At 46.2% G+C, this 23978-nt stretch overlaps 1 protein-coding gene across 1 annotated transcript in view; it reads right to left on the bottom strand.

Annotated features, from left to right (window-relative positions):
- Window positions 1–23978, bottom strand: part of LOC311102973 (A-kinase anchor protein 6-like) — a gene marked incomplete at both ends in the record, with an annotated part of 205347 nt that overhangs the window by 37698 nt on the left and 143671 nt on the right. The window contains one exon of the mRNA XM_084144478.1: window positions 2382–2528. Coding sequence (XP_084000604.1) covers window positions 2382–2528 — 147 coding nt within the window. The remainder of the gene's footprint in view (window positions 1–2381; window positions 2529–23978) is intronic.

Raw genomic sequence — 23978 nt, 5'->3', positions numbered from 1 at the left:
CATAAACAATTCCACTGTATGGGAATTTCTGTATTGATTCCACTAGACTTAGTGAAGTCTGTGTCTACCAGCAAAGAGCATCAAATATGTTCCCTCCCTTAACAAATATACTTCCCTACCCATTCTCTCTTCCCTCTGTCTGTCTCCTCTTCTCTCCTCGTTTGAATAACGATAATTTGAAAGCACTCAATGGACTCCAGATATAGCCATTGTCTTTGCCCTGTGACGAACAGAACGATGCAGCATGAGAGAGAGAGAGAGAGAGAGAGAGAGAGAGAGAGAAGGGGGCAAGAGGGAAAGAGAGGGCAATAGAGAGAGAGGGAGAGAGAGAGAGAGAGAGAGAGAGAGAGAGAGAGAGAGAGAAGGGGGCAAGAGGGAAAGAGAGGGCAATAGAGAGAGAGGAGAGAGAGAGAGAGAGAGAGAGAGAGAGAGAGAGAGAGAGAGAGAGAGAGAGAGAGAGAGAGAGAGAGAGAGGAAACCAAATGCCCTTGGAGGGTCAGGGATACAAAAAAAAGAATTTATTGCCACTTTATTTTGTTCTGGAACAGTTTGCAATCATACATTCTTCATAAGCAGAACACATCAGACAATGTTCTGTCTTTTTAAATATATACGACAGAGGACATCAATTTCATTTAATTCACAATTTGTGTCAGCACAGCAGATGCCAATGCCTGAGTTGATAGGGTTGTTTAATATGCAACTGAGATGGCGTAATGTGCAGCGCAGGGAGCAGAAATTCACAGATGAAACTCTCTGCACCACTGCCATTCCATTCTAGCAGCTCTATGCCCGATGCCACTCACAACATGCCAAATAAATATTCCTTCACTAAACATAACTTTGTTTATACATGAGCATCTTGTTCAAACGTCACACATTTATTTGGGAAACGTAAAATAACTTTAATCACCGCTGATTGATGTGATGGAAAAGAGAACTTGTTTGTTTTTTGCTGAATTTCCAAAGAGCATCTATTTAGCTACTGTATGGATAATAATACATATGTCTAGCTGAATCCAACCCACACAGAAACAAACACAGACACACACACACACACACACTAACTTATTTTAGGTGAGAGTATGCATCATTTTAGGTCCATGTACTTGTGTTCCAATGTTAAATATGTCGTGGATACTCAGAGAGTGCGTTGTTGGCATCTTGAAAATAGTACGTTGTTACATCTGAGCATGTCAATCCCAGGGAGAGAGAGAGCATGGATGGGAGGAGAGAGAGAGAGAGCATGGATGGGAGGAGAGAGAGAGAGAGCATGGATGGGAGGAGAGAGAGAGAGCATGATGGGAGGAGAGAGAGAGCATGATGGGAGGAGAGAGAGAGCATGATGGAAGGAGAGAGAGCATGATGGGAGGAGAGAGAGAGAGAGCATGATGGGAGGAGAGAGAGAGCATGATGGGAGGAGAGAGAGAGCATGATGGGAGGAGAGAGAGAGAGCATGATGGGAGGAGATAGAGAGAGCATGATGGGAGGAGAGAGAGAGAGCATGATGGGAGGAGAGAGAGGCTAGAACAGGAACATACCCTGCTAATTGAGAGAGCGGCAATCATATTTTTCATGTTCAGAGATTAGATGATCAGTGATTAACCTAAAATTAGCCTCCAAGAGCAATGCACAGTTGAACCCGTCGGTCTGATAAGAATCAACAAGCCAGGCATACCTTTACGATTAACAGGATCATCAAGACTAGAGCAGGCAGGCGTCTCCGATCCGATACTATCTCCTGCTTCCCTGGCTGATATCCAAGCTTGGGGATAAAGCTGAGCTGCCCCCCTCTAAGCAGGGGGTGGATGGTGGGGGGTATACAAGGCAGGGTACCTACTGTACTGTATTTGGTGATGCCTGATTTGTAGTGTGTATGTGTTGCATAGATAACAGGGTTTGGGGGAGAAGGAGATGGAGAAGGAGATGGAGCCCCAGGCCTGTTCATCATTTCAGAGGCGTAGCAGCCAGGGTTTGTCCTGATTCACTCACTTCAATTGAGCTGCTAGCCAGCTCAATCTCCACAGGGTTCCCTGCTAAGAGAGAGAAGGGATGTGTCCCAAATGGCACCCTATTCCCTATTTAGTGCACTACTTTTGACCAGAGCCCTATGGTAGTGTACTACATAGGAAATAGGCTGCCATTTGGGATGCAGCCAGGCTCTCAGGTGGGATATTGACCTGCATTAGTGCACTGGAGTCTGAACGGAACTGACTAGGGGGACAGGCAGATCAACTGTTTTATTTATGCAGGCAACAATGGGTTATCCAGAAGGAGGTCATATCATCATGTTGACCCATTCTGTCCCTTCTTCTGCATCTGGTGCATTAACAATAGAGGAAGAGGTGCAATAGAGGTCCTGTGTGTGTTTGTGTGTTCACCTGTAGCTGGTCCCATTTGTGTGTCATGGCATTGACTCGCTCGTCGAAGTCCGGGGGCAGCTGTGCTCCGCTCCTCCGCAGGCACTCGGCCCAGCCCAGGAGGTGTGTCTTCTTAGGGAGCCACATCCTCATCTCCACACTGTTCCCCTGGGGACAGACACATGAGAGAGACATGGCTGATACACACTACAGTACATACTGTAGAGTAGAGTTGCTCAAGATCCACAGCACTGACTATGTCACCCATTACACTGGTGAACACAGCACTGACTATGTCACCCATTACACTGGTGAACACAGCACTGACTATGTCACCCATTACACTGGTGAACACAGCACTGACTATGTCACCCATTACACTGGTGAACACAGCACTGACTATGTCACCCATTACACTGGTGAACACAGCACTGACTATGTCACCCATTACACTGGTGAACACAGCACTGACTATGTCACCCATTACACTGGTGAACACAGCACTGACTATGTCACCCATTACACTGGTGAACACAGCACTGACTATGTCACCCATTACACTGGTGAACACAGCACTGACTATGTCACCCATTACACTGGTGAACACAGCACTGACTATGTCATCTAATTGTGTTTCAACCCCCTTAATTTCCACCATTCACACAGAAACCAGTACCTGCATAGAGACGGTTAATTGCAGGAAAAGACATCCGTGTGAATGGGCTATTTGCTATTTGAGACACAGCACTGACTATGTCATCAATTACACTGGCGAACACTGCAGCCCCCGTGCTGCACACAAAGGCAAACAGACATTTATAATAATACAAGCATTGATATGTTGTGCCATAAACTGAGCATGTGTCTGTTTAACTCTGTGTCTGTTTAACTCTGTGTCTGTTTAACTCTGTGTCTGTTTAACTCTGTGTCTGTTTAACTCTGTGTCTGTTTAACTCTGTGTCTGTTTAACTCTGTGTCTGTTTAACTCTGTGTCTGTTTAACTCTGTGTCTGTTTAACTCTGTGTCTGTTTAACTCTGTGTCTGTTTAACTCTGTGTCTGTTTAACTCTGTGTCTGTTTAACTCTGTGTCTGTTTAACTCTGTGTCTGTAACCAGGCTTCCATCCAACCTTTTTATGTGTGTTTATGTCGGTTGAAAAATGTCACGACAGGCCTGATGTCTGTAAACTTTCCAAATGTTGACAAAACAAAATATGCTAGATTATGGAGGTGGAAATACCTTTATGTGCAAATATTGATATAATAACCATAATATCGAAGTAAACTTGGAGTCACATGATGATATGTTGTGTGGTCCTCCCACTACGACTTGGGAAAGCATGCAGTTTATTAAACTACATATGATGAATTCCACAGGGTGGTGAAAGTGCACAGTGATGAGCTTGATGCTCCTTTCCAATAAATATAGAGGGTCTATTTCTGGTGACATGATGATCGATGCTTGGCTGCCTTTTGACAAATAAAAATAATCTCACTCTTTTGTCCATTATAATCTCATCATGTAGGCTATACCCGTGCTGTATCTGCGATCGAGCTGTTGGCTAGAGCGCACGGCTAGAGCGCACGTGCCAAGACCAGAGTGGGCACATTTGCTATATAATGCAACATTTCTAGTGTCAAAACCATTAGTTTAGTTGAAAATACGATGGAAACCCATTTAACTTGTATTTTTTATTTGGTACATGGGAATTTAACCTCAAAAGTTTATATTTGCATTACGTCATCACATACAGCCTTTTATACGCAACAAGTCAATTTGATGAAAACATCTCTGGTGGGAAAATGAGCATTTAGTTTTTTTGCAGATTTTATTATATTTGCATGAAAATCTGTCGCCAATTGGATGGAAACCTACCTTGTGTTTGTGTATATCCATCAACAAGGGATCTTCTTCAGAGAAGGACATCAGTAATACATTCTTTCAACAGCAATGCAATTGGATGGAACTCACATTTTGTGTAGATAAACTATAATATTCTAAGATGGAATATGTTTAAGAACTGACATTTTCCGTTAAAATTGCTAAGGAAAAGCTTACTGTAACAGTATGAAAATTGACGATCTTCAATCTCACATCTTTTTGGTTAATTTCTCTCTCTTCCATCCCATTTCATTTTCTGCATCAATAGCTACTTGATTCTAGTTTTCGGTTGTCATTTATCATTACAGCCCAGCCACATTTAAATATTTAAATGAGCTCCTGTTTTTTCCGTTTTCTAACTGTCATCAGTCCAGGAACCATTTTTCATTGTTTTTTTTAAAAATGGAGATGGTATCACACTTCCTCTGAAGCCATCCATCCCTTTCAGATTTTTAATAGTGCCACCTGTAAAAGTAAATGTGTTACCGTCTAACTATCAGGAAATTATACAATTTCTTTGTTGACAGCAAATATTGATTTCAGGAGTCTTCTTGTGTTTAAAAATGGCACATCATTGATCGAAAGTCAAAACATTGCAGGAGAATAAAGTAGATAAGTGATTAAAATGCATGAGATCCAAAACTGTGAGATTAATGCTGAGAAGGATCTTTGATCAAATACACTGAACGCACTGGTGAGTTACAGCCCCCAGTCTCTGTCAATGCTAGAATAGCCAAGGATCTGCATGCCTTAAATAAAGTTGTGCAATAGCTTTGGTAGGATCACAGGACAAAGTAATATAGTACACCTGTGCAATTGTTGTCACATGTTGTGGGGAGGATTGGAGTTGGGGTGGGGAGGATTGGAGTTGGGGGGGGGGGGGGGGGGATTGGAGTTGGGGGGAAATAACTGTGCGCTCTCCAAAAAAGAGAGTCATGAAAAAAGATGAGGAAAAATCAACAAGCAATCATATCTTTAATTCATTCCACATATTAATGAGTACGAAAGACTGGAAATGTCAGCAGAAATGCAGTCATACATGAAAACATTTAATGCATTTTTGTATATTCATCGTATCCATTAAATTAAAGTTTGTTTAGTGTCTGTAACGTGTTGAGACAACAGAAGTAAGACTCCATGAAGTGAGTCGGATGCCACCGTATTTAAATGAATTTATACACAGTTATATAGTTAACACACCATAAACCAGCCACTATGAAAACTCACAGTTAACATCTTAACATAATCCAATTTCTTTACAGGTGAAACATGACCACATATTAATCATAAAGATGACATTAAAAGAGAATATTCACACATTCCAGTGCTTGTAAATACTAAGCGTGTAAATCTCAAAGCTTGTAAAGCCTAGCAATGGAATGGGACAGCTCTAACTGACAAAATAGCGTGTTGTAGTGGTAGAGATTGACTCAAGAGAATCCTCTATGGGGAATATGATCTCTTTTACCAACACAGCATAAAGACAACAAAGCCGACAATTATGATAATTACTTCATCAATTTTGGGCGGGGGACGTTCGTTGATGTCGTGCCAAGCCAACATCCTCACTATCTACAATTTGCTGTTGACAGAGTCAAAGGAGAGGAAGACGGGCTGGAGAGGAGAGGAGAGGAGAGGAGGAGAGAGAAACCCTCCATTGATAAGAGAGAGAGAGAGCCTCTGCAGCTGTTGAGAGAGGGGCTATGTCTCCCTGATAGATGGACAAGCTCCAGCCATGAAGGAACAGGAAGTAATATTCAGTGTGTTCTTAAAGAGGAAAACATCAACCTCTTGATTCAGATATCATTCTAGACTGTCTATGAAAAATGGAAGCACTAAGTTGTTGAGTGGGGTTGTTTTGTGTGTGTGTGTGTGTGTGTGTGTGTGTGTGTGTGTGTGTGTGTGTGTGTGTGTGTGTGTGTGTGTGTGTGTAATGAAAATCACCCCGGTTGAAAAAATTATGCTCAAAAGGTCTGGAACAAAAGGCCTTGAAACACTGTTAATTGTCACCATGGTGACCAGAAGAATAAGCCACTTTACAACTGGTATAGAAGGCTCGCATTGAGCTCACAGTGAGTCAAGAGTTTCTTTTTTTCCCCTTCTTAGTGTTAAAGAACAAGGTGCCCAGTCACTCTGGGGTCAGCTACAGACCCAGGAGAATTTCCACCGGCTGTGCCAGATTTCATCTAGCGTGGAATCTTTCTGTTCAGAATAAGAAAAAAACCTTTAAAAGAAGCAAAAATATTGGATAAACAATTAGATCATTTAGGGAACCATGAATTCAGTGAAAAGGTTGAGTCAAGAGAAGTGTAGGATGCTATAGGCCCATACAATGTGAATTCTGACCTGTGGCCCAAGGAACCATGGGAATTCCGGCCCTGTCATAGCTGCAGACAGTAGCGATAACAATAGATGGGCAGCACGACGGAATTCAAGACATTTCTGCCTCCCCTCTCCGTCCCTCCCTCCATCCTTCTGTCCAAAGAGGATGCATTACACAGATTTCCAAAGTGCTAATGAGAAATTCAAGAGGATCAATAGACAAAGCAGCACCCAGTCAGCCCAGAGATTGGTAAAGAAAAAAGGAACAGTGGGGTCTTTGATTTATTTTAGAAAAAATACTTGCTGCTGGACATCTAAACATCTAAACTCCTTACAATAATGAAATTCTATGATCAGGGTCAAAATATGTTTTTATTCTCTTTTTAACAACTTATATTGTTGAATATTCTCTCTCTCTCTCTCTCTCTCTCTCTCTCTCTATATATATATATCTATATATATATATATATATATATACAGTGGGGAGAACAAGTATTTGATACACTGCCGATTTTGCAGGTTTTCCTACTTACAAAGCATGTAGAGGTCTGTAATTGCTATCATAGGTACACTTCAACTGTGAGAGACGGATTCTAAAACAAAAATCCAGATAATCACATTGTATGATTTTTAAGTAATTAATTTGCATTTTATTGCATGACATAAGTATTTGATCACCTACCAACCAGTAAGAATTCCGGCTCTCACAGACCTGTTAGTTTATCTTTAAGAAGCCCTCCTGTTCTCCACTCATTACCTGTATTAACTGCACCTGTTTAAACTTGTTACCTGTATAAAAGAAACCTGTCCAAACACTCAATCAAACAGACTCCAACCTCTCCACAATGGCCAAGACCAGAGAGCTGTGTAAGGACATCAGGGATAAAATTGTAGACCTGCACAAGGCTGGGATGGGCTACAGGACAATAGGCAAGCAGCTTGGTGAGAAGGCAACAATTGTTGGCGCAATTATTAGAAAATGGAAGAAGTTCAAGATGACGGTCAATCACCCTTGGTCTGGGGCTCCATGCAAGATCTCACCTCGTGGGGCATCAATGATCATGAGGAAGGTGAGGGATCAGCCCAGAACTACACGGCAGGACCTGGTCAATGACCTGAAGAGAGCTGGGACCACAGTCTCAAAGAAAACCATTAGTAACACACTACGCCGTCATGGATTAACATCCTGCAGCGCACGCAAGGTCCCCCTGCTCAAGCCAGCGCATGTCCAGGCCCGTCTGAAGTTTGCCAATGACCATCTGGATGATCCAGAGGAGGAATGGGAGAAGGTCATGTGGTCTGATGAGACAAAAATAGAGCTTTTTGGTCTAAACTCCACTCGCCGTGTTTGGAGGAAGAAGAAGGATGAGTACAACCCCAAGAACACCATCCCAACTGTGAAGCATGGAGGTGGAAACATCATTATTTGGGGATGCTTTTCTGCAAAGGGGACAGGACGACTGCACCGTATTGAGGGGAGGATGGATGGGGCCATGTATCGCGGGATCTTGGCCAACAACCTCCTTCCCTCAGTAAGAGCATTGAAGATGGGTCGTGGCTGGGTCTTCCAGCATGACAACGACCCGAAACACACAGCCAGGGCAATTAAGGAGTGGCATTTACATTTTAGTCATGTAGCAGACGCTCTTATCCAGAGCAACTTACAGTTAGTGATTACATTTTTTTTTTTATACTGGCCCCCCGTGGGAATCGAACCCACAACCCTGGACCCACAAACGCCATGCTCTATCAACTGAGCTACATCCCTGCCGGCCATTCCCTCCCCTACCCTGGACAACGCTGGGCCAATTGTGCGCCGCCCATGAGTCTCCCGGTCGCGGCCGGCTGCGACAGAGCCTGGATTCGAACCAGGATCTCTAGTGGCACAGTTAGCACTGCGATGCAGTGCCTTAGACCACTGCGCCACTCAGGAGACATAGGCAGCCCATGGCTAATGCCATTCAGTGGCAAACAAAGAGAGTCTTTATCGCAGCCCTGGGTCCTAAGCTCAGCTGCATGCAGTGTGGAGGAATCTGATAGAGAGTGAGAGAGAGCTAGAGAGAGAAAGAGAGAGAGAGTGAGTGAGAGAGAGGGGGGAGGGGGGAGAGAGAGAGATAAAGAGATAAAGACAGAGAGAGAGAGAGGAGAGAGCGTTCCTCAAACCCCCAGCCCACACTGCTCCACTCCCCTCTCCTCTCCAAGCCTGGTTGGTATTTGTCTTTACCAGACAAACACAGGAAACAATGCAATTAGCCAAGACCACCATTTTTTTGCGAGGGAATAAACACCAAACCATGGATGACTTTTGCCTGGCTGGGCCTCAGTGAGAATGCCAAGAAGGAGTGTTTGGCTGGGTGGTAGGCATCGCTAAGCAGCACAGTTTGTTTAATCACAAGTGTATATCCTACAGGAAACTATAAACCAGCCAGCTGAACAAAGTGGGAGGGTTGACTGCCACCTGTCTAGCTGAATAGATCATCATTCACGGTAAAACACTGCATAAGAACAGTAGATATACTGTAAGAACGTTGCTCCACAATTTGCCATGTACATAAATATCACACTTGCCTGATCAGTATAAATATGTTACCTTTGAAGTAGATGGGAAAGAATTTAAAGCTGCAGTGTCATTTGAAATTGGCAGAACTGGCTGAGTAAATTACATTTCAGGATATTGAATGGGTTTCTTTATTCTAGCTTATTCTATTTGAATTAACTGAGAAATCATATTACATAGCCCATGCATTGTTAATTGGTTCAATGTTGCATTATCCATGATATAAACTACATTACAAATATTTAAATGAATTGCAAATCTACCAATAGAAGATCATAAAACTACACTATATATACAAAAGTATGTGAACACCCCTTCAAATTAGTGGATTCGGCTATTTCAGCCACACCCGTTGCTGACAGGTGTATAAAATCGAGCACAGAGCCATGCAATCTCCATAGACAAACATTGGCAGTAGAATGGCCTTACTGAAGAGCTCAGTGACTTTCAATGTGGCACCGTCATAGTCAGTTTGTCAAATTTCTGCCCTGCTAGAGCTGCCCCGGTCAACTGTAAGTTCTGTTCTTGTGAAGCGGAAACGTCTGGAGCTACAACGGCTCAGCCGAGAAGTGGTACACCACACAAGCTCACAGAACGGGACCGCATAGTGCTAAAGCGCGTAGCGCGTAAAAATTGTCTGTCCTCGGTAGCAACACTCACTACTGAGTTTCAAACTGCCTCTGGAAGCAACGTTAGCACAATAACTGTTTGTCGGGAGCTTCATGAAATGGGTTTCCATGGCCGAGCAGCCGCAAACAAGCCTCGGCTGGAGAGGTGTAAAGCTCGCCGCCATTGGACTCTGGAGCAGTGGAAACGTGTTCTCCGGAGTGATGAATCACGCTTCACCATCTGGCAGTCCGACGGATGTACCTGGGTTTGGCAGATGCCAGGAGAACGCTACCTGCCCGAATGCATAGTGCCAACTGTAAAGTTTGGTGGAGGAAGAATAATGGTCTGGGGCTGTTTTTCATGGTTCGGGCTAGGCCCCTTAGTTCCATTGAAGGGAAATCTTAACTCTACAGCATACAATGACATTCTAGACGATTCTGTGCTTCCAACTTTGTGGAAACAGTTTGGGGAACGCCCTTTCCTGTTTCAGCATGACAATGCCCCCGTGCACAAAGCGAGGTCCATACAGAAATGGTTTGTCGAGATCAGTGTGGAAGAACTTGACTGGCCTGCACAGAGCCCTGACCTCCACCCCATCGAACACCTTTGGATGAATTGGAACACCGACTGCGAGCCAGGCCTAATCGCCCAACATCAGCGCCCGACCTCACTAATGCTCTTGTGGCTGAATGGATGCAAGTCCCGCAGCAATTTTCAACATCTAGTGGAAAGTCTTCCCAGAAGAGTGGAGGCTGTTATAGCAGTAAAGGGGGGACCAACTCCATATTAATGGCCATGATTTTGTAATGAGATGTTCAACGAGCAGGTGTCCTCATACTTTTGGTCATGTAGTTCATCTTTTTTTTAAAGTATTCCTCATTAATAATTGAATTCTAATTATATCACCAGTGGTCTGCGCTGCGATGGAGCAGCATTTTATATCCATGTGGAAGGTTTTCCCTTCACAGCCCTTCACCTCTCCCAGCCCCTCTCCTCTCCCAGCCCCTCTCCTCTCCCAGCCCCTCTCCTCTCCCAGCCCCTCTCCTCTCCTAGACCCTCTCCTCTCCCAGCCCCTCTCCTCTCCCAGCCCCTCTCCTCTCCCAGCCCCTCTCCTCTCGCAGCACCTCTCCTCTCGCAGCCCCTCTCCTCTCCTAGACCCTCTCCTCTCCCAGACCCTCTCCTCTCCCAGACCCTCTCCTCTCCCAGATCCTCTCCTCTCCCAGACCCTCTCCTCTCCCAGACCCTCTCCTCTCCGACCAGTGGGGCCGTGTTATTGTGACTGATGAGGAGGAACAATGGAGATTAATTTAGACCCTAAGGATGGATGGAATCGAGGGAAGAAAGAGAGCAAATGTTTCTACGGTCCTCTTTCTAGACGCCTTGCGTCCTCCCTGAAAAAGACCAGCCTCCTAAACAGGCCGAGGAGCTCTCTGATGCAGGGCAGCACCCAGTGTCTCCTTTGTCACCGTAATATAAGAACAAGTTTACTTTGAGGAGGAGGAGGATGATGGAGAGAGAGAGAGGACGGAGAAAAATCCCTCCCTCTTTTTTCTCTCTCTCTCTGTCTCAGTCCTAACAAAGCATTTCTTAGCAGACAATTAATTAATTAAAAAGCCTTCCTTGGAGCACGGCTGACTGAAAATTGTTAAATTCCTCCTCCTAGCCCTGTCCGTCCATGGTGGGGGAGAGAAAGAGGAAGAGAGAGAGAGAGAGAGGGAGAGAGAGAGAGAGAGGGAGAGAGAGAGAGAGAGAGAGAGAGAAAGAGAGAGAGAGAGAGAGAGAGAGAGAGGGGGGGGGGGGTGGGGGGGTGAATTGAACCGAATGAAAAAAAGCAGTTGGAAAATAGCTGCAATCATTTAATGCAGATGACCTCTGACAGAGTGGCCGCTCCTCTCTCTCCTCTGCTCTCTCTCTCTCTCTCTCTCTCTCTCCCTCTGCTCTCTCTATCTCTCCCTGGCAGCAATAATTTGCATGGGGTATGTGCGCAGAGGAACAATGTAACCTAAATGGTAGACAATCTTTATTCTAATGAAGTGGGTGTCAAGGTCAATGTAAAACTGTGATGATAAATGGTGCACCACTAGTCACAGGAGTCACGCAGAAATGATGCTGCTTTCACATTAATTGTGGAGTGAAATCCAGAGAGTGAATTTCCCTATATAAAACAAAAAAGCCTGGCGTTGGCAGGGACGGAGCAGGGCGGAGGCAGGGGTGTTAGAGAGGAGAGGAGGGGGCTGGGGAGGGAATCTATGGATGGGGGGAGGAGGACATCCGTGGACATCTATACTGGGATTGTGCCTAGAGGTATTTGACAGGCCGAGCTCTAGGGTCAAAGTGCTACATAATGAGATACTGAATGTGTCTAATAAAAGTCAGGTGGCAGAAAATGAAGAAACTGCCAAAGATGCAAACAAATCACTATGAATTGTGACAGCACGCAGTAATCAAAAGATAAGCCTTTTACATGACCATTTTGGTAATGTCTGCTCTACTCACTTCTCATATACAGTGGGGGAAAAAAGTATTTAGTCAGCCACCAATTGTGCAAGTTCTCCCACTTAAAAAGATGAGAGAGGCCTGTAATTTTCATCATAGGTACACGTCAACTATGACAGACGTTTTCTGTAAGTCTTCACAAGGTTTTCACACACTGTTGCTGGTATTTTGGCCCATTCCTCCATGCAGATCTCCTCTAGAGCAGTGATGTTTTGGGGCTGTCGCTGGGCAACACAGACTTTCAACTCCCTCCAAAGATTTTCTATGGGGTTGAGATCTGGAGACTGGCTAGGCCACTCCAGGACCTTGAAATGCTTCTTACGAAGCCACTCCTTCGTTGCCCGGGCGGTGTGTTTGGGATCATTGTCATGCTGAAAGACCCAGCCACGTTTCACCTTCAATGCCCTTGCTGATGGAAGGAGGTTTTCACTCAAAATCTCACGATACATGGCTCCATTCATTCTTTCCTTTACACAGATCAGTCGTCCTGGTCCCTTTGCAGAAAAACAGCCCCAAAGCATGATGTTTCCACCCCCATGCTTCACAGTAGGTATGGTGTTCTTTGGATGCAACTCAGCATTCTTTGTCCTCCAAACACGACGAGTTGAGTTTTTACCAAAAAGTTATATTTTGGTTTCATCTGACCATATGACATTCTCCCAATCCTCTTCTGGATCATCCAAATGCACTCTAGCAAACTTCAGACAGGCCTGGACATGTACTGGCTTAAGCAGGGGGACACGTCTTGTGATCATTTTGACCCCACGGGGTGAGATCTTGCGTGGAGCCCCAGATCGAGGGAGATTATCAGTGGTCTTGTATGTCTTCCATTTCCTAATAATTGCTCCCACAGTTGATTTCTTCAAACCAAGCTGCTTACCTATTGCAGATTCAGTCTTCACAGCCTGGTGCAGGTCTACAATTTTGTTTCTGGTGTCCTTTGACAGCTCTTTGGTCTTGGCCATAGTGGAGTTTGGAGTGTGACTGTTTGAGGTTGTGGACAGGTGTCTTTTATACTGATAACAAGTTCAAACAGGTGCCATTAATACAGGTAACGAGTGGAGGACAGAGGAGCCTCTTAAATAAGGAGTTACAGGTCTGTGAGAGCCAGAAATATTGCTTGTTTATAAATTCATAAAAAATCCTACAATGTGATTTTCTTGATTTCTTTTTCTCAATTTGTCTGTCATAGTTGACGTGTACCTATGATGAAAATTACAGGCCTCTCTCATCTTTTTAAGTGGGAGAACTTGCACAATTGGTGGCTGACTAAATACTTTTTTTCCCCACTGTAGCTACTGATGCATCTAGACTTCTAGGAAGCAATATGCTTCAGCTAAAGGAGAAATAGGTCTATAACTCCATCCATGCATGGAAACCCCTGATACAACAGAAACCTTGAGCTAACACAGAACAGTTAGAAACAAAATCACTGATGCCTTATTTTTCTTTACGATGACTGACAGAGCAAAACCTTCTAAACACACCCCCAACATCCCCCAGGACCAGAGGAAATCCTGATTAATATAACAGCGTTGAAAACAATGTCTTTAGAATGCGGGTACTTGACCCTGGTTGTGTTATATTCAATATTTCTCCTCAATCTTAGTGAGTATCTTTGAATTGCTGCAAGAGCTGCTTCTACACATTTCCTCAAACAGCAGGTGAGACAGGGGGCATCCCTGAGGAGCTCCACAACACCGCAGCGCTGCCTCAGAGCTGGGGGATCTACTTCACAGAGCGGAGAACGCGCCTCCAAACTGAAACTCTCTCACTCACTCTCTCACAGTCCCAATCCACCTAGAGTATTACCATTTCCAAGCCTGACGCTTTTATGTGGGAGCTTAAAGTGATTTAACATTTCAATGTGATTAAAAAATGTCAAAACCAATCAGTATTTTTTTTACAACCGTTTTTTGTTGCCGTTTTTTTTTTTAAGAAAGAAAAACACATTTAAATATGAGCAATGAGCAATGTGATGCAACAATTACATTGGAAATTAGGATCGGCTCATAGCTTTGTGTAATTTCTGTGTTCTGAGGCATGGCAATTTAAATCTGTCATTAATTGAGGATTTGTTTTTATTATTTGTTCTCTGGCTTGGTATTAATTTCTCTCTGTGTGTGTGTGTCTAACTGTCAGGTTGGCTGGAGCTTACCTAAATAGAAGACAGAGGGTGCATCCCAAATAGCTCCATATTCCCTATATAGTGCACTACATTTGACCAAAGCCCTGGTCAAAAGTAGTGTACTACATAGGGAATCAAGTGCCATCTGATTAGGATGTCATTCCTAATGACTTGGTGACTAACAAAGACTACAGGAAATGTGTTGATATATAAAATCTACAGGAAAAAGTAACCTTGTCGCTGTCTGTTTCTAAGCTACATGGTTAGTTTGTACATTGGGGGAGCTCCATCTATGAATAGAGAGAGAGACAGAGTATAGAAACTACAGTGTGGAGCACATAGTAGGATGGGTGTTTGACTGTCTGTGGATGGCTTGCTGCGGACTCGGAGGCCTTGCCTGGACGTTTTGGCCAGCGTTGAAAGGAGAAAGAGACAACCATGTTGTTTGCCTTGCCATTCAGAGGAGCCAACAGTTCTCTTCAGAAGGAGAAATAAAAGCGGGGCAAGATTACATCACTACATCGAAATGCCATTACAATCGTCCTTCAGCCTAAAAGCAATCTTAAATCAACCAAACCATCTCTAATATGTCCCCCTAATAAGTGGGCACTATACCGCCACGGTGCATTTTCCCTCTCCCTCTGCCCATTGCGAACTTCAATGCATTGGAAGTATTTGCTAACAATTAGAGCAGCAAGCCCAACCCCCACCATTGCTTTCATGCTGTATGAGTAAACTTTGCAAAGTTCCCACAGTGCTTCTTATGGATGAAATGCTAATTCTGCTCCATCGCCTAGCTACAGGGAAATGCTGTTTTTTCAATGGGCTAACGGGGAGAGAGAGAGAGGAGGAGAGAGGAGGAGGAAGAAAGAGAGAAGGGTAGAGAGAGGGATATGAGAGGAAGGGGGTTGAGAGAGAGAACAAGAACGAGAGAGAGGAAGGAGAGGAGGGAGAGGAGAGAGGACTAAAGAGACACGGAGAGAGGAGAAAGAGAGAGAGGGGAAAGAGAGAGAGGGGAAAGAGAGGGGGCAGAGGAAAGAGAGGGTTAGAGTCAGGGATAGGAAATAAGATGCTACTAGGTTTCTGAGTCATGGCCCCAAAAAGAAAAGACAGGCTTAGGAATTGTCCCTGGGTATCTCTGTATGTACAAGTACACTACAGCTCAGACTGTCTAGCCTGGGGTCTAGCCAGCACCATACTAGTGACCCAACCACTAGCCCTCCATCCATCCATCCCCTCATCCCTCCAACCCTCCCTCATCCATCCCCTCATCCCTCCCCCCATCCATCCCCTCATCCCTCCAACTCTCCCCCCATCCATCCCCTCATCCCTCCCCCACCCCTCAACCCTCCCCCATCCATCCCCTCAACCCTCCCCCATCCATCCCCTCATTCCCTCAACCCTCCCCCATCCACCCCCTCAACCCCTCACCCCCTCAACCTTCCCCCATCCATCCCCTCATCCCTCCAACCCTCCAACCCTCCCCCATCCATCCATCCACTCATCCCTCCAACCCTCCCCCATCCATCCATCCACTCATCCCTCCAACCCTCCCCCATCCATCCCCTCATCCCTCAATCCTCCCCCATTCATCCATCCCCTCATATCCTCAACCCTCACCATCATCCCCTCAACCCTCCCCATCCATCCCCTCATCCCCTCAACCCTCCCCCATCCATCCCCTCATCCCCTCAACCTCCCCCATCCATCCCCTCATCCTCTCAACCCTCCCCCATCATCCCCTCACCCCTCCCCCCATCCACCCCCTTGACCCCTCAACCCTCCCCCATCCATCCATCCCCTCAACCCCTCAACCCTCCCCAATCCAAGCTATTTCAACAGGATTGGATAAGAAATACCAACCGTTATGTGCAACTTGAATTATAGACAAATATATACAATATTCTAAAATGATAGCAATGTAGTGTGGTGTGTGGACCTACTGTAATTTCATTTACCATGCCCCCTCACATTCAACAAGAATACATCTAAATGATCATTTCTGAAGGGGAATTTTTTTTCTCCACTCTGAGAGCTCTAACCTTTGCATAAGCTACACTGTTCTCTCTCATAGCTCTCTCTCTGGGGTGTGATAATCACTAGGGCTGTGTTCAACCGCAGTGTTATTGATGAAAAAGCAACGAGCTAGTTGGGGCAATGCTTTATTAATTAATCTCTTGAATAATTCCCAGGCCTGAATTTAGCCCAACTAGACAGACTTGTAAATTATATGCGATGCTCTTGTCAACAACGATATTTGTATTTCTGAATTATGCATATGGTATAATTGGACTCCATCAGAAGTGCTGACAACAAAATATTTGGAAACCACAAAGTTCACAATCTGAAGGGCTTCAATTCCCTATATCCTTTCTAGATTTTATGAACTGCCAACGAAGCCTATATTTGATACGTGGAAGGTTATCTGTCAAATAGTTTAAGGCTACTCTACAGACTGATCTCTTGAAATAAACAAACAAGATAGCTTTTAAAAACCCAATTAGCCTACTGAATATTTGATGGTTTTGGCAAAAGACTGCATTCTGACTCCTCACTAGAAACAGGTGTTTGTGCATAGATCATATCATTTGATATGTAGCCTATTATATACATCATTCTATAAGGATTCTTTATGTAATTCTATGTGTTTAAAGATGTGTTCGGGGAGGCCACAAACCACTGGTTGGGGGTCTCTCACCCAAACCTTGCCATGTAAAGTGACTGGCTGGCTGATGGGTGAAAGTGTGCCATCTGGTGGCCGTCTTAGAGAACGGTCTGAAACTGAGGTCCTCTCTCTCACCCCAACAATCTGACTGGCTCCATCTAGGAGTCTCTATTCTAACATCAATATCACTGGGGCTGGATTCACTTCCCATTCACATTTACATTTTAGTCATTTAGCAGACGCTCTTATCCAGAGCGACTTACAGGAGCAATTAGGGTTAAGTGCCTTGCTCAAGGGCACATCGACAGATTTTTCACCTAGTCGGCTTGGGGATTAGAACCAGCGACCTTTCGGTTACTGGCACAACACTCTTAACCACTAGGCTACCTGCCACCCCATAGTGACCATACAAGACATACTCTTCCTCACTGAAAACCAAACCTGCTCTTATTCAAAGGGGCATACACTACCGGTCAAGGTTTTAGAACACCTACTCATTCAAGGGTTTTTCTTTATTTGTTACTATTTTCTACATTGTAGAATAATAGTGAAGACATCATAACTATGAAATAACACATATGGAATCATGTAGTAACCAAAAATATTTGAGATTCTTCAAATAGCCACCCTTTGCCTTGATGACAGCTTTGCACACTCTTGGCATTCTCTTAACCAGCTTCACCTGGAATGCTTTTCCAACAGTCTTGAAGGAGTTCCCACATATGCTGAGCACTTGTTGGCTGCTTTTCCTTCACTCTGTGGTCCGACTCATCCCAAACCATCTCAATTTGGTTGAGGTCGGGGAATTGTGGAGGCCAGGTCATCTGATGCAGCACTCCATCACTCTCCTTCTTGGTAAAATAGTCCTTACACAGCCTGGAGGTGTGTTGGGTCATTGTCCTGTTGAAAAACAAATGATAGTCCCACTAAGCCCAAACCAGATGGGATGGCGTATCGCTGTAGAATGCTGTGGTAGCCATGCTGATTAAGTGTGCCTTGAATTCTAAATAAATCACAGACAGAGTCACCAGCAAAGCACCCCCACACTATAACACCTCCTCCTCCATGCTTTACGGTGGGAAATACACATGCAGAGATCATCCGTTCACCCACACCGCGTCTCACAAAGACACGTCGGTTGGAACCAAAAATCTCAAACTTGGAATCCAGACCAAATCAAAAATGTCCACCGGTCTAATGTCCATTGCTCGTGTTTCTTGTCCCAAGCAAGTCTCTTCTTCTTATTGGTGTCCTTTAGTAGTGGTTTCTTTGCAGCAATTCGACCATGAAGGCCTGATTCACACAGTCTCCTCTGAACAGTCAATGTTGAGATGTGTCTGTTACTTGAACTCTGTGAAGCATTTATTTGGGCTGTAATTTCTGAGGCTGGTAACTCTAATGAACTTATCCTCTGCAGCAGAGGTAACTCTGGGTCTTCCATTCCTGTGGTGGTCCTCATGAGAGCCAGTTTCATCATAGCGCTTGATGGTTTTTGCGACTGCGCTTGAAGAAACATTCAAAGTTCTTGAAATTTTCCGGATTGACTGACCTTCATGTCTTAAATGAATGATGGACTGTCATTTCCCTTTGCTTATTTGAGCTGTTCTTGCCATAATATGGACTTGGTCTTTTACCAAATAGGGCTATCCCCCCCCCCCCACCTTGTCACATGACAACTGATTGGCTCAAACGCATTAAGAAGGAAAGAAATTCCACAAATTAACTTTTAAGAAGGCACACCTGTTAATTGAAATGCATTCCAGGTGACTACCTCGTGAAGCTGGTTGAGAGAATGCCAAGAGTGTGCAAAGCTGTCATCAAGGCAAAGGGTGGATATTTGAAGAATCTCAAATATCAAATATATTTTGATTTGTTTAACACTTTTTTAGTTACTACATGATTCCATATGTGTTATTTCATAGTTTTGATGTCTTCACTATTATTCTACAATGTAGGTGTTCTAAATATTTTGACCGGTAGTGTATATACTGTACAGTACATATACAGTGGGGAAAAAAAGTATTTAGTCAGCCACCAATTGTGCAAGTTCTCCCACTTAAAAAGATGAAAGAGGCCTGTAATTTTCATCATAGGTACACGTCAACTATGACAGACAAAATGAGGAAAAAAAATCCAGAAAATCACATTGTAGGATTTTTAATGATTTTATTTGCAAATGATGGTGGAAAATAAGTATTTGGTCAATAACAAAAGTTTCTCAATACGTTGTTATATACCCTTTGTTGGCAATGACACAGGTCAAACGTTTTCTGTAAGTCTTCACAAGGTTTTCACACACTGTTGCTGGTATTTTGGCCCATTCCTCCATGCAGATCTCCTCTAGAGCAGTGATGTTTTGGGGCTGTCGCTGGGCAACACAGACTTTCAACTCCCTCCAAAGATTTTCTATGGGGTTGAGATCTGGAGACTGGCTAGGCCACTCCAGGACCTTGAAATGCTTCTTACGAAGCCACTCCTTCGTTGCCCGGGCGGTGTGTTTGGGATCATTGTCATGCTGAAAGACCCAGCCACGTTTCATCTTCAATGCTCTTGCTGATGGAAGGAGGTTTTCACTCAAAATCTCACGATACATGGCCCCATTAATTATTTCCTTTACACGGATCAGTTGTCCTGGTCCCTTTGCAGAAAAACAGCCCCAAAGCATGATGTTTCCACCCCCATGCTTCACAGTAGGTATGGTGTTCTTTGGATGCAACTCAGCATTCTTTGTCCTCCAAACACGACGAGTTGAGTTTTTACCAAAAAGTTCTATTTTGGTTTCATCTGACCATATGACATTCTCCCAATCCTCTTCTGGATCATCCAAATGCACTCTAGCAAACTTCAGACGGGCCTGGACATGTACTGGCTTAAGCAGGGGGACACGTCTGGCACTGCAGGATTTGAGTCCCTGGCGGCGTAGTGTGTTACTGATGGTAGGCTTTGTTACTTTGGTCCCAGCTCTCTGCAGGTCATTCACTAGGTCCCCCTGTGTGGTTCTGGGGTTTTTGCTCACCGTTCTTGTGATCATTTTGACCCCACGGGGTGAGATCTTGCGTGGAGCCCCAGATCGAGGGAGATTATCAGTGGTCTTGTATGTCTTCCATTTCCTAATAATTGCTCCCACAGTTGATTTCTTCAAACCAAGCTGCTTACCTATTGCAGATTCAGTCTTCCCAGCCTGGTGCAGGTCTACAATTTTGTTTCTGGTGTCCTTTGACAGCTCTTTGGTCTTGGCCATAGTGGAGTTTGGAGTGTGACTGTTTGAGGTTGTGGACAGGTGTCTTTTATACTGATAACAAGTTCAAACAGGTGCCATTTATACAGGTAACGAGTGGAGGACAGAGGAGCCTCTTAAAGAAGAAGTTACAGGTCTGTGAGAGCCAGAAATCTTGCTTGTTTGTAGGTGACCAAATACTTATTTTCCACCATAATTTGCTAATAAATTCATTAAAAATCCTACAATGTGATTTTCAGGATTTTTTTTCCTCAATTTGTCTGTCATAGTTGACGTGTACCTAAGATGAAAATGACAGGCCTCTCTCATCTTTTTAAGTGGGAGAACTTGCACAATTGGTGGCTGACTAAATACTTTTTTCCCCCACTGTAGAACTTTCAATATGTTTTATAGTGCATAGAACATGACTGATTAAGCCTATAGTATCCATCAGTATTTCCTCAAATATTTTATGGTGATCACTATCTAACCCAAACATGAAAAATTCCCATGCGAGAAGCACACCCCCAAAAACAAACACCCAGCTCAAGAAAGATCCATCCTCTCCTCTCTCTCTGTTACAAGCCCTTCAAGTTCTTCTAATGTCCCTGATGTGTTCTGTCCTCCCTCCTCCTCCCTCTCTTCCAGTCTCATCCAGACCAGCAGAATCCTCCTCGCACTCTCCTCCTCTGTCCTTTCTCCCCAGGTCCAAACACACACACCAACTAACTAACTCTACTCTTTCAAGTGTTGTTATGGCAACATGGAACTTAACTCCAGTGAATCAAACAGTGTTGCAGATCGATAATGAGAGTCCCAGTGCTCCTGTCTCTCCACATATTAAATGACATGTCAGGGCTTTACCTGCACCACTCCAGGTCCAGCTGGGCCCGGTCCTCTGTAGCAGCTAGTAGACACGCTCATCTCTCCCTCTCTCCCTCTCTCCCTCCCTCCTGCTAAATCACTCCCCATCTCTCATCTCTCCCTCTCTCCCTCCCTCCCTCCCTCCTGCTGAATCACTCCCCATCTCTCATCTCTCCCTCTCTCCCTCCCTCCTGCTGAAACACTCCCCATCTCTCATCTCTCCCTCTCTCCCTCCCTCCCTCCCTCCCTCCTGCTGAATCACTCCCCATCTCTCATCTCTCCCTCTCTCCCTCCCTCCCCCCCTCCTGCTGAATCACTCCCCATCTCTCATCTCTCCCTCTCTCCCTCACTCCCTCCTGCTGAATCACTCCCCATCTCTCATCTCTCCCTCTCTCCCTCCCTCCCTCCTGCTGAATCACTCCCCATCTCTCATCTCTCCCTCTCTCCCTCCCTCCCTCCCTCCTGCTGAATCACTCCCCATCTCTCATCTCTCCCTCTCTCCCTCCCTCCCTCCTGCTGAATCACTCCCCATCTCTCATCTCTCCCTCTCTCCCTCCCTCTCTCCCTCCCTCCCTCCCTCTTGCTGAATCACTCCCCATCTCTCATCTCTCCCTCCCTCCCTCCCTCCCTCCCTCCCTCCCTCCTGCTGAATCACTCCCCATCTCTCATCTCTCCCTCTCTCCCTCCCTCCCTCCCTCCCTCCCTCCCTCCCTCCCTCCCTCCCTCCTGCTGAATCACTCCCCATCTCTCATCTCTCCCTCTCTCCCTCCCTCCTGCTGAAACACTCCCCATCTCTCATCTCTCCCTCTCTCCCTCCCTCCCCCCCTCCCTCCTGCTGAATCACTCCCCATCTCTCATCTCTCCCTCTCTCCCTCCCTCCCTCCTGCTGAATCAATCCCCATCTCTCATCTCTCCCTCTCTCCCTCCCTCCCTCCTGCTGAATCACTCCCCATCTCTCATCTCTCCCTCTCTCCCTCCCTCCCTCCTGCTGAATCACTCCCCATCTCTCATCTCTCCCTCTCTCCCTCCCTCCCTCCCTCCTGCTGAATCACTCCCCATCTCTCATCTCTCCCTCTCTCCCTCCCTCTCTCCCTCCCTCCTGCTGAATCACTCCCCATCTCTCATCTCTCCCTCTCTCCCTCCCTCCCTTCTGCTGAATCACTCCCCATCTCTCATCTCTCCCTCTCTCCCTCCCTCCTGCTGAATCACTCCCCATCTCTCATCTCTCCCTCCCTCCCTCCCTCCCTCCTGCTGAATCACTCCCCATCTCTCATCTCTCCCTCCCTCCCTCCCTCCTGCTGAAATACTCCCCATCTCTCATCTCTCCATCTCTCCCTCCCTCCCTCCTGCTGAATCACTCCCCATCTCTAATCTCTCCCTCTCTCCCTCCCTCCCTCCCTCCTGCTGAATCACTCCCCATCTCTCATCTCTCCCTCTCTCTCTCCCTCCCTCCCTCCCTCCCTCCCTCCCTCCCTCCTGCTGAATCACTCCCCATCTCTCATCTCTCCCTCTCTCCCTCCCTCCCTCCCTCCTCTCTCCTCCCTCCCTCCCTCCTGCTGAATCACTTCCCATCTCTCCCTCTCTCCCTCCCTCCCGCTGAATCACTCCCCATCTCTCATCTCTCCCTCTCTCTCTCCCTCCCTCCCTCCCTCCCTCCCTCCCGCCCTCCTGCTGAATCACTCCCCATCTCTCATCTCTCCCTCCCTCCCTCCCTCCTGCTGAATCACTCCCCATCTCTCCCTCTCTCCCTCCCTCCCTCCTGCTGAATCACTCCCCATCTCTCATCTCTCCCTCTCTCCCTCCCTCTCTCCCTCCCTCCTGCTGAATCACTCCCCATCTCTCATCTCTCCCTCTCTCCCTCCCTCCTGCTGAATCACTCCCCATCTCCCTCCCTCCCTCCCTCCCTCCCTCCCTCCCTCCCTCCCTCCCTCCCTCCTGCTGAATCACTCCCCATCTCTCATCTCTTCCTCTCTCCCTCCCTCTCTCCCTCCTGCTGAATCACTCCCCATCTCTCATCTCTCCCTCTCTCCCTCCCTCCCTCCCTCCTGCTGAATCACTCCCCATCTCTCCCTCCCTCCCTCCTGCTGAATCACTCCCCATCTCTCATCTCTCCCTCTCTCCCTCCCTCCCTCCCCCCTGCTGAATCACTCCCCATCTCTCATCTCTCCCTCTCTCCCTCCCTCCCTCCTGCTGAATTACTCCCCATCGCTCATCTCTCCCTCTCTCCCTCCCTCTCTCCCACCTGTGAATCACTCCCCATCTCTCATCTCTCCCTCCCTCCCTCCCTCCCTCCCTCCCTCCCTCCCTCCTGCTGAATCACTCCCCATCTCTCCCTCTCTCCCTCCCTCCCTCCTGCTGAATCACTCCCCATCTCTCATCTCTCCCTCTCTCCCTCCCTCCCTCCCACCTGCTGAATCACTCCCCATCTCTCATCTCTCCCCCTCTCCCTCCCTCCTGCTGAATCACTCCCCATCTCTCTACCTCCCTCCCTCCCTCCCTCCCTCCCTCCCTCCCTCCCTCCCTCCCCTCCCTCCTGCTGAATCACTCCCCATCTCTCATCTCTTCCTCTCTCCCTCCCTCCTGCTGAATCACTCCCCATCTCTCATCTCTCCCTCTCTCCCTCCCTCCCTCCCTCCTGCTGAATCACTCCCCATCTCTCCCTCTCTCCCTCCCTCCCACCTGCTGAATCACTCCCCATCTCTCATCTCTCCCTCCCTCCCTCCCTCCCTCCTGCTGAATCACTCCCCATCTCTCATCCCTCCCTCCCTCCCTCCCTCCCTCCTGCTGAATCACTCCCCATCTCTCATCTCTCCCTCTCTCCCTCCCTCCCTCCCTCCTGCTGAATCACTCCCCATCTCTCATCCCTCCCTCCCTCCCTCC

Source organism: Coregonus lavaretus, assembly GCF_964263955.1.
Source record: "Coregonus lavaretus genome assembly, chromosome: 27".
NCBI classification, from domain to species: Eukaryota; Metazoa; Chordata; class Actinopteri; order Salmoniformes; family Salmonidae; genus Coregonus; species Coregonus lavaretus.
The sequence above is the reverse complement of the archived record's forward strand: the minus strand, read 5'-3'. Positions and strand labels throughout refer to the sequence as shown.